This window comes from Epinephelus moara, chromosome 3 (assembly GCF_006386435.1).
Source record: "Epinephelus moara isolate mb chromosome 3, YSFRI_EMoa_1.0, whole genome shotgun sequence".
Classification (NCBI taxonomy): Eukaryota; Metazoa; Chordata; class Actinopteri; order Perciformes; family Serranidae; genus Epinephelus; species Epinephelus moara.
Genome location: NC_065508.1, coordinates 15,938,886 through 15,953,973, shown reverse-complemented (window position 1 = coordinate 15,953,973; position 15,088 = coordinate 15,938,886). Strand labels below are relative to the sequence as shown.

Here is a 15,088-nt window from a genome sequence, read left to right as displayed (position 1 = left end):
ATGTTTCTGTAAGTCTTCTGCTGACGTCAACCCTCCGATAATAATAATAATAATAATAATAATAATAATAATAATGATAATAATAATAATAATAATAATGATAATAATAATAATAACACTTCTTTTTGGATTAATAGAATAAAGGATATACTGTATGTCAAATCAATTCATTAAAAATTAATTAAATAATACTGTATAGTAAATGTAAAAAACAATTATATAGATAGATAATTTTACATTAAGCTTCCTTTGACTTTTACACATTTTTATATTCTATAACACATGCACACCTTCATCACTATCAAAGTAGGACCATTACATCATGCCTTTCTATCACTTAAAATATGAAACTGACATATTTTGGCTACCCCTTAAAAGTATTAGCTTTTCCAAGTGAAACAGCATAGATGCCGATCCATGACTTGTTGTGGTGTGTTGGCTCCAACTCACAAGTACCCACACGACCCTGATCTGTATCTTAAATATTTTGAATATAATCTACCCCTGGAATGAGTGTAGACATACAAGCTGAAAGAGAAATTGAACAAAGCCTTTCTTAAATTAGAGGCTAGTAACCACGTCCCAAAGTCACTGTGGTGTTTATTGTAGGATATGTCATAGTGTGATATTGTAGTATACTAGTACTTGCTAGAAATTTGACTCTGTGTGGTGTTGCTGCAAAATAAAACGTTAAGCTATCTGTTACAGACCTGTAATCAGTCAATCAAAAAGACACAGTTTCATTGTAACACTTTTTATTCTTTGACAACATTCATCTTTTTTGCATTGGAATAGAAAAGGCAGCCTGTATGTTACTATTATGAGAAAGTACATTTAAGAAGTTTAGAGAAATAATTAATTGAAAATATAATTTTGTCATGATTCTGTCCACTGCTTTAGAGTCTGTCATAATACACATTAGACTTAAATGATCTCAGATACTTTACACATATTTGTTATAAAGCAATATATGACTCAAAACACCTCACTGTAGAAGTTCACATCACCAGCTAACATTATATGTTCTTAGAGGAACTCATGCGTACATTAGATTTTTAAATCTTTCTCCCATCTTCATCATTTCAGCCTCAGATACTTGGGTCCAGTAATCCAGAATTGACTTCATCAACATAGAATTTTCTATACAACAGTTTGATTGGCAGATCTTTCTTACACTTGCTGTACAACCCTCTGAACTGGAACTCATGTAGACCCAACCAAAACACAAACATGTATTTTCAAATACAATTTGACCGAGGGCTGTGTTGACCTGCAGTGTATGACCAAACAAAACTTAACTCACTCTTTCTTTTTTGTTTTTTTTTGCTCTAACAGGCAAAATAGGCCTGTGGACAAGCTGGAAGGCGTCTCATTACAGCGATAAACCTTTTGTGTAGAGAAACTGTTCCACCAAGAGTGAATCTGTTTGCAAAGCTGAAAACAACAAACTGAAGTTTCCAGTCCATGTGATAGTGCAGTGTGGTTGCCATTAGTTAATGAGTAAATTATCTGATCCAGCAGATGATGGAGTCGATCTTATGGGGCATTTGACAGACTGAATCAATTCAGTGTAAATTTCCGGGGGAGAGGAATAAGATGTGGCACTGCGGTGAATTTGTTCTTATTAGTTGAGTCCATTGATGTTCTCAGGAACAAGACCTTCCATGACAGCACGCTTTGACTCCAGGATCTGCAAGACCAAAGTAAAGATGAGATTATTAAACTGAGCAGCCCAATGCCACACACATTTACTACTGAAAATATACCTGCAGTGGCCACCTAAGTTTACATCTGTACAATCCATTGCAATGCTATGGAAGCCCATTTCTACCGGTGTAATAAAAAAAGGAAAGATCCTGTAAGTCATTATATTGAGAAATTTTCTCAACATTATGACTCAGTATCCCAAAATAACGACTTAGTGAAGACAAAGTGAATAATGACTTAGTGTCTCAAAATATTGAATTAGCATCTAAAAAAAAACCACTTAGTATCCCAAAATAATGACTTAATGTCTCAAAATAATGACTTAGTATCTAAAAAAAAAACACTTAGTATCCCAAAATAATGACTTAGTATCTCAAAATAATGACTGAGTATTTCAAAATAATGACTTAGTATCCCCAAATAATGACTTAGTATCCCAAAATAATTACTTAGTATCTCAAAATAATTACTTAGTATCCCAAAATAATGACGTAGTATCCCAAAATAATGACTGAGTATTTCAAAATAATGACTTAGTATCCCCAAATAATGACTTAGTATCCCAAAAATAATGACTTAGTATCTCAAAATAATGACTTAGTATTTCAAAATAATGACTTAGTATCCCCAAATAATGACTTAGTATCTCAATATAATGACTGAGTATTTCAAAATAATGACTTAGTATCCCCAAATAATGACTTAGTATCTCAAAATAATGACTGAGTATTTCAAAATAATGACTTAGTATCCTCAAATAATGACTTAGTATCCCAAAATAATGACTTAGTATCTCAAAAAAATGACTTAGCATCTCAAAAATAATGATTAAGTATCCCATAATAATGACAAAGTATCTTAAAATAACGACTAAGTATCTTAAAATGACTTAGTATCCCAAAATAATGACTTAGTATCTTAAAATAGGATTTTTGTTTTCAAAATAATGTGTTTATATTCCAAAGTCCTGAAAAACTTTCTTAAAATAATGACTTAATATATCAAAATAATGGGAAAAGATACTATGTCATTACTTTAAGAATGTTCAGTTATATAGTCAGAAATGTGCCTTACTTTTGGAGGTGTTGCAAAAAATTTTGACCTCCCACATGCACAAAACAGTTGGGATGAGAATTTACTTCTCTAGTTGTTGGTGTTTTTTTTTTAGTAACAATTACTCACAGAAATGTTGTACTTTGTTTGGCATCACAGATTTCAGTGCCAGTCAATCCTTTTTTTTTTTTAATTTATGGCAATACAAACAGTAGTGGATGATCATAAGCATAGACTGAGGTGTCATTGGGCAGAGATGATACAAAAATCTTCTGAGTAAACAAATCATGATAGAAGGTATTTACATACAATAAAGAATAAAGTTGTGATAGTGGTACGCTCACCTGGAAGCTAGCACTGAGTCCGATGATGCTTTGCATGTTTGTACTGAAGTAGCCCAAAACATATTGTCCGCCCAGCAGAGGGATCTCGTCCTTATCCACAGATATCTGCAACCCAAACACACACACACATCAAGCAAACAGTAACATAGTATTCAGCCAATCATGATATAAACATCCCACTCGCACTTTACCTGTATCACTTCATTTATCTCTGGCAACTCGTCCTCTCTGACCCAAACAAAGGTTTCATAATCAGACGCACTCTTGAATCCCACCTGCAGGAGAACAACCCCAAGAGTTTAAAAGTTTCTTGTATAACAATGTTTGTTTTTCCTCCTTGTCTGTCGCAGTACCTTGTACAGGCCGATCCAGTCCCATGTGGAGGACATGAAGTCCTCTTGGACGGTGTAGTTAAGAAGTGCGTCATGGTCGGCGCTCCATACACCCAGAGGAGATACATGCACCAGTGGTGTGTCAAAGCACTTCCTCAGCTGTGGGAAAGACAGGAAGAAAGAGAAGGAGCTACGTAATGCAGAAAAAATATGCATCAGCAGAAGTAGATTTATATGTACTGATGAACAGTCCTAGAACTTTACAGTGACCCTGTTCTCACCTCCAGACTGAAGGTTGCAATCACAGGCTTGTGGTCACTGACTCCGTAGCTCATGTCACTGGTGTACTTGTCCTGAGTGACCAGGAGTGGGTACTCATTGAGCCCATCATCAGTAGAAGTTGATGCCTTCTCATCATCATCATCATCATCATCCTCTGATGGCGGGGCTTTGGGTTTGATGCGCCAGAGAATCCGGTCGGTCCAGGCAGGTTTCCTCTTCTTGCCACTGAGCAAAGCAAAGACAAGCATTGATCACACAGTTTCCTATTTGGGAACGAGTTGAATTCTCTGTTTCTAAACGCTTACCAGATATGTCACATTCCCTTTTGTGTCAGCCTGACTAACGATGCTCATAATAATCATACAGACATGTTAGAGACAATGCTGTTGAAGAACACATCCCCAACTGACATGGGATTACAGCTTATGTATATGCACATAAAGCCATGTATACATTATGCCAGAACAAAGAGGGGAGTGCTGGGTGCAGGAGGAGGTTATCTCAGCTGTAATGAATTTGCAGAGCATGTCTGAAATTCATCAAGGTTATTATGTTTACTAAACCTCTTTGTGTCTTGTCATTTATATCAGTGTCTCCAGTGATTTTGTGATTGTCTTAAACCTTCATGGAGCCTATTCTGTAATATGGGGCCCACTCTTATTCGTCTTATATCTATGGAGACACCCACCTTGGCGGGTCTAGCTCCCTGTACCAGGCCCCCAGCCACACAGAGAGCAGCCCCCAGGTGAGGGAGGTGAGGAGGAAGAAGAGGGTGGTGCTGCAGCGCTGCAGGGGCCTGGGTCTGTACATGGTTAGGGGCAGTGCCAAAGTGCTCTTTCTGAGAGAGACACATACATGGTGCTAGTGTCAGGGATGGGTATGACTCACAAGAGGAGCTGCTCCCAGTGTTATTTACACATTACTGCTGTGGGTTCCTGTTTGGTGTCTCAGGGGTTACATGTGTCGTGTCAGCTTAAGATGTGGTGGCAAAAGCTTCGGGGGAAAGGACAGATGGTGCAGTGGCTAAGAAATAAGGGAATGTGGGGCATGCAACACAAAAAACTTAGAGAGCATCTTACTTAAAACCCAACCATGTCTTCGGGGTGCTGTACAAAATTCAAACGGAAACAAGAGCACAGATGAAGCTGAAGAAATGTGTTGCGTATTTGTGTGTGATATATTTGTTTGTGGCACATGTTACCTGGTATCATAGGTGTCAGAGTTACGGTCGAACTTGTAGGTGGGCTTAAAATTTAACGGCCCTTCCTCAAATTCCTGCAGGAAAGGCTCCTTCTTCTTCATCATAGTGAGCTGCAGGGACATTAAATAAATTAGTGAGTGTGTGATACTGTGTGTGTGTGTGTGTGTGTGTGTGTGTGTGTGCATGTGGGCATATTCTGGTATATTACCTGGTCCTTGCCCCACAGTAAATTAAGGCGTCCGCTGTTGATGGACGAGCGCAGGAAGTGCAAGCCATGGTCTGCAATACGGAAGTTCAGGTCACCAAACCAGAACACCACCCTGTGTGAGAGGGACGGAGCATTATTTTATCTGCTATACAATTATCCTCAGTGCTGTGTGTGTGTGTGTGTGTGTGTGTGTGTGTGTGTGTGTGTGTGTGCACCTCTCTGTACAGTAGGTGTACTGACTTGTGATCCCGGACTTGTGGGGTGTCAATGATGTCAAAGTCTTGTGTCTCCAGGATGTACTCAATCTCATCAACGCGTTGCAGGGCGTAGTTCACGTGGGCTGCTAGGTGGCAGTTCAGGAAGCAAACCATGTGGCCGTAAAAGGAAAAACGCACGGAGACTCCTCCTTTATTTCCCTGAGATAACAGAGGGAGGAATACGTCATATTTTTATCTTTTAGAAATAATGAATGCAGACTATACATAACAAAAATACATTCATTTTACTGCAGTATTTATTAGAAAATGAAATATACTGTGGTTAAAACTCTTCCACTGTGGGAGTAATGTCTTTCAGGGGCTGAATTTTAAAGCTAGAGCGAAGATGCTGGTATCATATAAAAATAAAAGATCTAAGGAATCCATTGTACTAACCACGTCATAGCTTTTTGGGAAGGGATTTAAATAATGCTTCAAAGTTAGGCAAAATTTTAGCGAGGGCAAAACTGGCATGGCCATTTTCACAGGGGTCCTTTGACCTCTCACCTCAAGATATCTGAGTGAAAATGGGTTTTATGGGTACCCACAAGTCTCCTCTTTACAGACATGCCCACTTAATTACCTATTGTGACCTCTCGTGTAATCACAGCCTCATGAAACTTTGCAGCCACAAACAAGAGAGCCACAGCATTCAGAAAATGTATGGAAAAGGTAAACTGACAATAAGGGAGTTTCTCAGCAGTTTCCAGAAGAGAAATGCTCACCATCCAGTCGTTGAAAAATGCAATCCTTAGAGAAATGTTTAATCTCTATGATGTTCCTCAAGGTTTTGGTTTCTGAATGTAGTATTTTGGGGGGATTTTTGACCATTTCTATCAATTATTGAGTGATTACAAATGCTTAAATTAAGCACCAAATCTGTCTAACAAATAGTATCAACTCCAAAATTGCTGCAACAACTTTGAAACATACTGTGCATTCCAAAACCCATACTACCGTACCATATGCCAGAAAAAGATTTAGTATGTCCCAATACATAGTATGTCAGATGCAATATGCCAAAAATACCAGGATGTTCAACTACATCCGGTCCGACTTTGCAGTCTGCAAGCCAGCATGTTTCTCTTGCTATTCTGACCCAGAATCCTCTGCACAGCATATGATACGTCACATTGACTGAGCCACAAACAGATGACAGCTTGACGGCTGATTGACAGCTGTCAGAAGTGGCAATGACAGATGACAGCACACTCAAGTAACTGATGACCAGTCGAATGGTAATAATAGGAATATTGATTATTTACAAAATAATCATAAATATTGCAAACAGCAAAAGGACATAGCTATGAAAATGACAATGACAGAGAACTGCAGATGTAAATTCACTGTCACAAATATAAAATGTTAGATTCTACAATCTGTGTAAAAGTTAAACCACATACATCACAAAGTAACAGCAGCAGAGCTCTTTGGGTTGATCTTATCTCTGGTGAGCTCTGTAAGTGGCATTTGTTTAATGTCCAAGGTAACGGATATATAAGCAACAGGGTCAAAGTTCAGGGTGTAATATTACGAGACAGGAGTATGTCCAGATTGTGTGCACGCTGCATGCAACAGTACATACTTTTTAAAAGCAGCTGCAAAGTAAAAAGTATGTGATTTGGCATCATTCAGCACGTGAATGGCCGTCATATACTTTCATCATAATGTTTTACTCCCTTATACACTAATCAGTAAAATGTGAGTAGGTGCCTGACAAAAACACCCCTTTGTTTTACTTTGGATTAAAAAAAGTTTGGCCTTTATCCAGTCAGATGGTATTTTTCCTTGAACTCGGATGAGATTATTTGTCTTGCAAGTGTTTGCCCCGGTGTACCGCACCAGTGTTTGTGTTCTTTGCTCGTCAAAGCTGCGGCACATTCCACTAAACAAACACAAAAGGCCTTTCATAATGTGTTTAAACTCCACAGCATCTGATGCCAACAGGATTCCTGGTGTGCAGAGTTTAACCGTCCGTGTTGTTGTCTGTAAGGTTCAGGGCTGACCAGCACTCCCATTGTGATGACCTACCCAGTAGCCAAAGATGCCAGTACGAGTGTAGGTGGTTTGGATGTTTCTGATGTAGGGGAGATGGATTTGTTTGGCAAAAACCAGCAGCAGCAAACCCTGCATCCTGATTGATTTGACCTAGACAGAGATGGAGGTAGATTTTATTAATCATTTTAAAATGTAATTTTTCAGTATTTTTAGAATACTTTCCTTTATTTCTACTTTAAAATCTCTTAAAACTTGAGTTTATGTATACATGTAAACATAAAGCTAGAAAATGATATTCCATTTAAGATAAAATCAAATGAAACAAAAGCTACACGTCTCAAACTGTAAGTTACACAATGTCAAAAAGAAATAAAGTATTTAAGGATTTTTATGCGGCCCCTTAACTTTTCGGAGACATACAGTAACCTTTAAGGCACTGTTTTTCCTTTACACACACACGGAAATTCACAGCACTCAAACGTGTAACCGCCCTCTATCCTATCCCACCTTAACAAAGCCTCTGGGTGCCAGTGTGTCCATAAAGACGTGGCTCCAGGAGTCCTCCGCTAACAGGTCAGAGATGAACCTTATAGGGGTGGCATTCACCTCCTGCAAGCTTACACACACCAGCACAAACAATTTTTTAAAAAAAAACTTGTTGTTGTTTTTAATCTTTTTTTTCTTTTCTTGCCAAAGCAGTAGAAGAGACACTTTTATCCATCACTCCCATTAATAGCAGAGTTATATTGTTATTTCTCACCCAATCACATAGAGGTCTGTGGGGGGCTGGACGTCTAGCTGCAGCAAAGAGGTGACGTCCTCGGGAGGCTCAGCTGTGGCCACATTCCAGGTCACCATGTGCAGCCTGTCAGTATTTGATGATGACAATAATTGACTGAGGTGATGGGAGAAGAGAAAATACTGACAAATATATGTTGCAATACTACATTTTCCTTGTTGTAAGTAGAGTACTGAAGAAATGAGTTCTCAAAAAGCTGAAATGAGTTAGCATGTTAGCACACATGGTTCTCGTCTTAACGTTAATGGGTTTTTTAATGGGTTTTGTTTAGATGGCTGAAATAAGGTCTTTGGTTTTCACAAAGTTTTCTTCTGCGACCTAAAACAAGTCAGTAAGTACCCCACTCGTGAATACTGAAGCTTTTACACACCTTAAAAAATGCAGTTGCCAACAAGTGGCTAAAACTGGAATGTCATCACGCCGAACATGGCTTAACAGCCTCGTTGTGGTGGCGAGGTTTAAGTCATGCAACCATAGTGTAGTTTGTTTATAGCCTAACGTGAGCTTTTTACCTCTGGTGATTGCATTTACGCTTCAAAAATCACAAAGTGGTGTTCAGTTGTGATATCTTGCTGAACAAAATGTGAAAATCCAATGGAAAAACCCAATTGTTTTTTTGTTGAGGGAACTAGGGCGATGCTAACTTCTGTGCTGGCAAAAGACATCATCCCTGGAGCACTCTAAACACTAGTGTAATTGATAGAGTTATTGACTTCCATTATTGGTGGTGTGCAAATTTAATACTACAAATACTTATACTGGAAAACAAACCGTTTCGTTCCTAGCCAGTATTAAGTTCTGCTTTATTTTTTACTTAATTTCTATGTCCATGTTTTCTACTGTCATTCCAATTTCATTTCATTCCCTGTTTGTTCGTGCCCTTGGACAATGGAAAGCTAAAGTAAAAATAGCCAAAATAAAGAGGAACATTAATAATAACATAACATTAATATCATATTTACTTTTGAGTGTTTACATTTCTTTAATCTTAAATTAGAAACCAATAAATTCAAACACTTCCTGCTTCCGTATCTGCAAAACTTGTACATGTACATGTCAACCTGAATGCGTCTGTGGGAATGAAACGCTCGCAGAGATGAAACGCTTCTTCCAGCGAGCGGGACACTTCCTCACTGGCTTCATCGTCAGAGCTCATGTCCTCTATGCAGGTCATCAGCTGAGACAAACGTTGGCGAAGAAGCACCTTGGTCCTCGAGCCCTGAGACGCTGAGCTGCTCATGCTGTCTGAACGCACACGTGGACTGTCTATAAAGGGGTCCATCTTTGGTACCTGGTGTTGGCTTTGTTACCTGTATGTCTGAAAGGTCAGGAAGGTTATTTATTCAAATAGAAAATGAAGGCGCTGTCCTTCTGGGGCAAACAACAGAAATCCAGTGGAGAAAATTCCCTCGGCTTGTTTTCTCTCAGACTTCTTTAGTTGGTTTGGTTGCATCCATTTGATGTGGCCAACTCTGCTCAGGCCACTGGAAGTAACGTGAACAGATTCCTTGTTAGTCAAATCTCTCTTCAGGCAGCTTGTGATTTAGCTCCTCCAAACTGGCCAGGATGAAAAGCTCGAAAGCCCAGGGTGACGTTTGTCTGGACTGGTGCAGCCCTCTCTCTGGTAGAGTCCCGTGTGATCAAGCAGCGATGGAGCAACGACTGACAAAGCAGTGGGGTCGACTCAGGAATGTGGGCAAGAGTGAGTCAGATTTGGACGTTAATCGCAGGCAGGAGACGGGCATGTGAACATGCGTGTGTGTGTGTGTTTGTAAGTGTGTGTAGTCACAAAGAATAGCACAGGAGGACTGGAGGCTGACCCTCCATCGTTGTGAGTAGTGTTGCAAGACTTGAATAACCCTCAGATCCCTAAGAGGTTTACTGCCAGCGCTCTCTCTATCAGCTGAGTCCACTCAACAATGCATGTAACCCTGCAATTACAGTCACGCATTAACGAGAGGACGACAGCACACAATGGCATTAGCTTCTTTTGGCCTCAATCCAATCTCTCCTCATATAGGTGAAAGGTTATCTTTGTAAACCCAGAGAGAAGCGGGGGGTTAAATGCCATTTTGTAAGCACTGACACTGCTGGGGTTTTTTCCCCCTAAGAACAAAAGCTTAAATAATTCTAACTAACAAGTGTTTCAGAACAGTTAATGGTGGACAAATTGTATAATAGATTTGGATTCATGAAGCAATCAGCAATTCCAAAGTATTTCCGGTAATCCTTAAATGGTTTAAAGATTTCCACACCCTGAATGCAGTGAGGTATTTTTAACTTTGGACAAAGAGTTTAGTTTCAGAATTAAGTAGCCAGTATTGGCAAATGTGTCTGTAAGAAAATGACTAGGATCAGACACAGTACTGTTTGACTGTTTTGCACACTGGCTTCATTAATTCAGAGAACTGAACTTTTTATAAGCTATGATTGTTCCCAGTTTGTGTTTGGCAGCCTTTTTTTGGAATAAAATTCCTAATATATTCTCTTCCCCTGAAAAATCGTCATACCTACACAGAGGGCACCCTTTGCAGTTTCTATGAGAATCACTCTTTCACATCTCTATAGCCTGTTTCACACTGCCTTTTCAAGGCAGAATTTCACACCGTCATGCAGTCTCGCTGTTCTTTATGAAAGGTACTATTGCGAAAATAGAGGGACAGAGTTGTCTTGCCTTTAAGCTGGCATCGGATGTAGTAACAGTGCTGAAACAATGTCTGTATAAGCGGGACAGCCGGTAGGACGAGATCATCGGTGGCACAGGTGTAACATTTTAAAAATGTCTTCAAATTGGGAAAACAATGGCGTCTGGCAGCTCCCCACTAAAGGGTGCCTTTGGCGTCAGTTTTGCACACCAATGGGTGTGACAAAGCAGCTCACTCTGAAATCGGCAAAATCTGACGCTAGGGCAGTGACCTCTGGCGTCAGACACCAACGAAAACAGCTGTTCTTGAACTTCAGCATGTTATACGGCCAGTTGCAGTTATAGTTTACTGGCAACCGGCGGCGTCAGGGGGAAACGCGGCAAGACAAGAACCAAAGTTAAGGTGGTGAAAAGTGGGATTGGTGGGAGGTGCGGTGAATGGGTCCAACAAACCGTGAGAGAGGTGTTCGCAACCTGTAAGATTCTAAAGCCAAACCCTGTTCTTTCTTCCTAACCACGTGTTTTTGTTGCCTAAACCCAACCATGTGGATTTGTTGTTGGAGGAAATAAAACTTCTGTTTGCGGTGTTGTACTGACGTAGTGCATTTATTTAGAAAGAAACAGCATGTAAACTATAAATTGAAAAAAGACAATGCATGTAACAGGCAGAACTTGACACAGTGTCAATACGTCAACCAAACGTCAATATGTGACAAGGTTGGAGTGAGAATGTGTTGGACAAAGCGTCGGTATTTGATGACCTACAAATAAAAATGGGCTCAGAAAACAGTCTTTAATTGATGGATCTTTGACTCTGTCACTATGGACGGATAGAATAGAATATTATATGGTAAAATGTTATAAAGGTATTGTGTTGATTGTTGTCATGTGGGTAAATTATTTGAAAAGAAATGGACATTTGTTATATTGCATTATTTTGGGGATTACAAAATTGAATCTAATTTTGGATAGGTGTGTATCCTTCACTTTATATGATTAAACAACTGTATAATCTATAACTACTCATATAACTTTTCTGATTGAGTCACTGGTATGGTGGCAGCATTCAAATAATAACTTATGGCAAACAGTCAACAGCGTTTTAATTTTTTGGAGTGCTGTGGGGGATAACAGCAGACAAAACAACCAGAAGAGATTGGCCCTTACAAAATAAAAAATGCTAATCTTGGGTGCCCCAGTTCTCCCTGCCACTTTGTGTAACAGTGTCACATGCAGAGACTTAGGGCACATTCTTTAGCAAGCAGGAGTGTTAAGTGGATAACCTGGGGGGTTCACCAGTCCAGTGAGAAATGATGAATGGGAGGCTATTTAAGTTTTATCACAGACCTCTGGAGAAAGACTCTGAACCTGCAGCCCCAAAGCTACTTATGAAGGTTAGGCAATTCAGATACTGCGCAGGAGGGTTATACACCTTTTTCTGGACTCTCTTGGTTTCTACATACACTCATTTGAGACTGAAGTCTGTGTTTTCTCTCACAATGACTTCCATCACCATGTTCTCCCTCTTGTTCTTTCTCACTCTTTACCCTTGCAATACCATGACAGGACAAACGAGAAGAGGTACGTATGGGATTCTGATCTTACCTGCACTTGTCTTTCCCACCACTTCGAAATCTTCCAGTGCTCATTTCCTCCCCTGTAGGAACACACAAACACATGTACGCCTGAGCAAAGTGTAAACAACGAGGAAACACACATGCCAAGATAAAATACTTGCTTCTATGGCAGCCAGTTTAGCATGAGCACATACCAGGGTCCAATAAAACAGACCTGACAGAGATGCCTGAAAGTCATTTCTGAAATGGCTTTGTAATCATGTCAAATCACGGTTAGCTTCATCCACATTAAAGTGGCAGTGCCCCATAGGTCACATGTAAAAACAGAAACACCTTACCTAGGAGCCATTTTGTAAAACTTGATCAAAGGATTCTGATGCATCAAAAAGACTGGATTTTTATACCGTTAAGATGAATATCTGTCAGTGGGATTATCTGATTAATTTAATATTCATCGGACTAATCTATAAAAACAGATATCAATATGTGTGTAAAATCAGTAGGCAACGTTCAAGAATTTGGTAATTGAAGCGTTCTTTTTTCTGTTTGTTGTCCAAGTAGTAATGATCAATCACATTTGAGCTGCAAATAAACAGTTCGTGTGAAGAGACGAAATGCAGTGTCTGAACCCATCAGCTATTGTCTGAACCCATCAGCTATTGTCTAATGACAATTTAGCTTTTTATTGGCCTTTTAAAATTGATCTGCCTTCATTTGTCTGTTTATAGATTTTAGTCAAAATGACCATCGCAAGGCATACAAAGTCTTGGCCCAGATGTCCACTGGCTACCCTGGAACCCCTGAAATATTGGCCAGTGGGTTCCCACAATTAATTCATGAGCCTAGCATTAAAATCCAAAGCAGAAAAGCAATATTTTGAGACCCTTAGGCCTTTAAAGTTTTACAATTACTGACGAATTATCAGGAAACTGCAGTATTTATTATTGTGACGAGTCTGTAATGCCGTTGTTTTTGTCATTTGTGTGAGGACATCATGTTTTACATAAAGCTGCATTAGCGTTAATATATTTTTTGTCCACTTGGGGGCAGCACAACAAGATGAAAACACATTGACATGACATGAACTCACCTTTCGGCTAACATGTTAGCAAACTAGTTGGCTAATTGCACATGCAGCAGACACTGGTACATTAGCATTCATTTGGAGTTTCTGGTCACCTAACAAATGTCCAACATTGAATCACTTTTTAGCTTGAGGGAAATATGTTTAGCTCCTGAATGCTCTGCTATGTCCACTAGCCGTTTGCTTTTGATTGGTGCTGGGCAGGTAGCGTAGAGATGGGATTTGGAGCTTGTTTGCTGATGAAAATGAGGTTAATGAGAGCAGTGAGGAGGAACCAAAACAATAAAGATGTGAGCTATGAAACCAAACTGATGATCTGAAACTTGCTAAAACGCTCCGAAGAACTGAGAGCAACTACAAGATGTCTCAGGGTTCATAATTATGATTCCTATCACTCCTTTCATATTACCGTACATACAGTAATTTCATACAATGTTAATATAAAAGTATGAATTAGTGTGTAGCTTTAAAGGGATGGTTTCCCCCACAATCAACAATACATATTTTTCCTCTTAGCTGTAGTGCTATTTATCAGTCTAGATTGTTTTGGTGTGGGTTGTCAAGTGTTGGAGATATCAGCCATAGAGATGTCTGCCTTCTCTCGAATACAATGGAACTAGATGGCACTCGGCTTGTGGTGCTCAAAGGGCCAAATAAATTACATTTAAAAAGCTCAAAGGCAATGTCTCTTTCCAGATATCATGATCTGGTTAGTCAAGATAATCCACAGACCTTGTTGTGAGCAGTTTCATGTAGGAACTAGTTTCTCTCTACCAAACTACACCCGCCAATTGCATTGCCACGCAGAAGGAAGCGTGCATCTACTGCTAGCTCATGTAGCACCACTGAGTTAGTGGATGTTACAGATCAGCCAAGGAGGACACCATTAATGTTTACATCGCACGAGCCTGTCGTCCATGAGTGGATGTGCATTAATGCTAAATTGTCTTAATACTGATATTCTTAACCCGAGAATAAATGATTTACAGAGACATTGACGTTATGAGGATTAAAATGTGGTCTCCATAAGGTCAGTCTGTGTGAATCCTTGTGAACAGGTCTTTGTACACAATATTAATAAAACACACAGTCACACACAGACTAATTGAGACATACCACACAGGCATCTGAGAGTGGAAGGATTTCAGAGGAATATAACAGAATTGACTCTTACAGTGTCCCTATACTAGATTTTTCCTAAACCAATTTCACAAACAAGTGTTCCAAGATTTCCAAAATAATTCAAGGGTTCAACCATTATAGACTACACTTGTACCTATGTCTGTGACCTTTGAGACCCTAAGTTATCAACTTCGACAAGGGCAAGAAAATCCATGTGTCTCTATGAAAGTGTCCTTTGTGTCAGGAAAATTAACAATATCACGAGTGCTCCTTGAATAATTGTTTCTTCTGTCTTGAGTACCTGCTGAGAACACAAAAACAACATCATCCATTCAGTCCAATACCTTTTTCCGTGTGTCTTTCCTGTGGTGTTCGGAAAAAGCTGCAGACCCCGTGCGCACAGACGACGAAGTCCTCCGAAGGGGATTCAAGAGACTGGACCTGCTTCCCTACAGTGAGTCCCGTTGTTTGACTGTTTGT

General features: G+C 39.5%; 1 protein-coding gene across 4 annotated transcripts; it reads right to left on the bottom strand.

The window, feature by feature from the left end:
• Positions 1-740: 740 nt before the first annotated feature.
• inpp5kb (inositol polyphosphate-5-phosphatase Kb) lies at positions 741-15,084 on the bottom strand. 4 transcript variants are annotated; one of them, XM_050040785.1, is made up of 14 exons: positions 14,953-15,084; positions 12,431-12,482; positions 8,143-8,247; positions 7,890-7,998; positions 7,416-7,532; positions 5,368-5,543; positions 5,128-5,239; positions 4,920-5,029; positions 4,798-4,824; positions 3,718-3,943; positions 3,458-3,595; positions 3,296-3,379; positions 3,105-3,209; positions 741-1,690 (listed from the first exon to the last, which is right to left on the bottom strand). In XM_050040785.1, exons 2-14 carry the CDS (start codon positions 12,472-12,474, stop codon positions 1,625-1,627), a joined length of 1,419 nt encoding a protein of 472 aa, XP_049896742.1. In that variant the 5' UTR covers positions 12,475-12,482; positions 14,953-15,084; the 3' UTR covers positions 741-1,624. The 4 variants fall into 4 exon arrangements, with proteins under 4 accessions (XP_049896742.1, XP_049896743.1, XP_049896739.1 ...); XM_050040786.1 differs by lacking the exon at positions 4,798-4,824; XM_050040782.1 differs by lacking the exons at positions 12,431-12,482; positions 14,953-15,084 and adding an exon at positions 9,243-9,957.
• Positions 15,085-15,088: the final 4 nt, after the last annotated feature.

What these genes read in the sequence shown, in the direction of transcription:
- inpp5kb (XM_050040782.1), bottom strand. Translation starts at nt 9,463, where the DNA reads ATGGACCCCTTTATAGACAGTCCACGTGTGCGTTCAGACAGCATGAGC. An exon ending in TACTGTGGGGCAAGGACCAG is followed by an intron (nt 5,030 to 5,127) that starts GTAATATACCAG and finishes ATGTCCCTGCAG; the next exon opens with CTCACTATGATGAAGAAGAA. An exon ending in GACTCAGTGCTAGCTTCCAG is followed by an intron (nt 1,691 to 3,104) that starts GTGAGCGTACCA and finishes TTGGTCTTGCAG; the next exon opens with ATCCTGGAGTCAAAGCGTGC.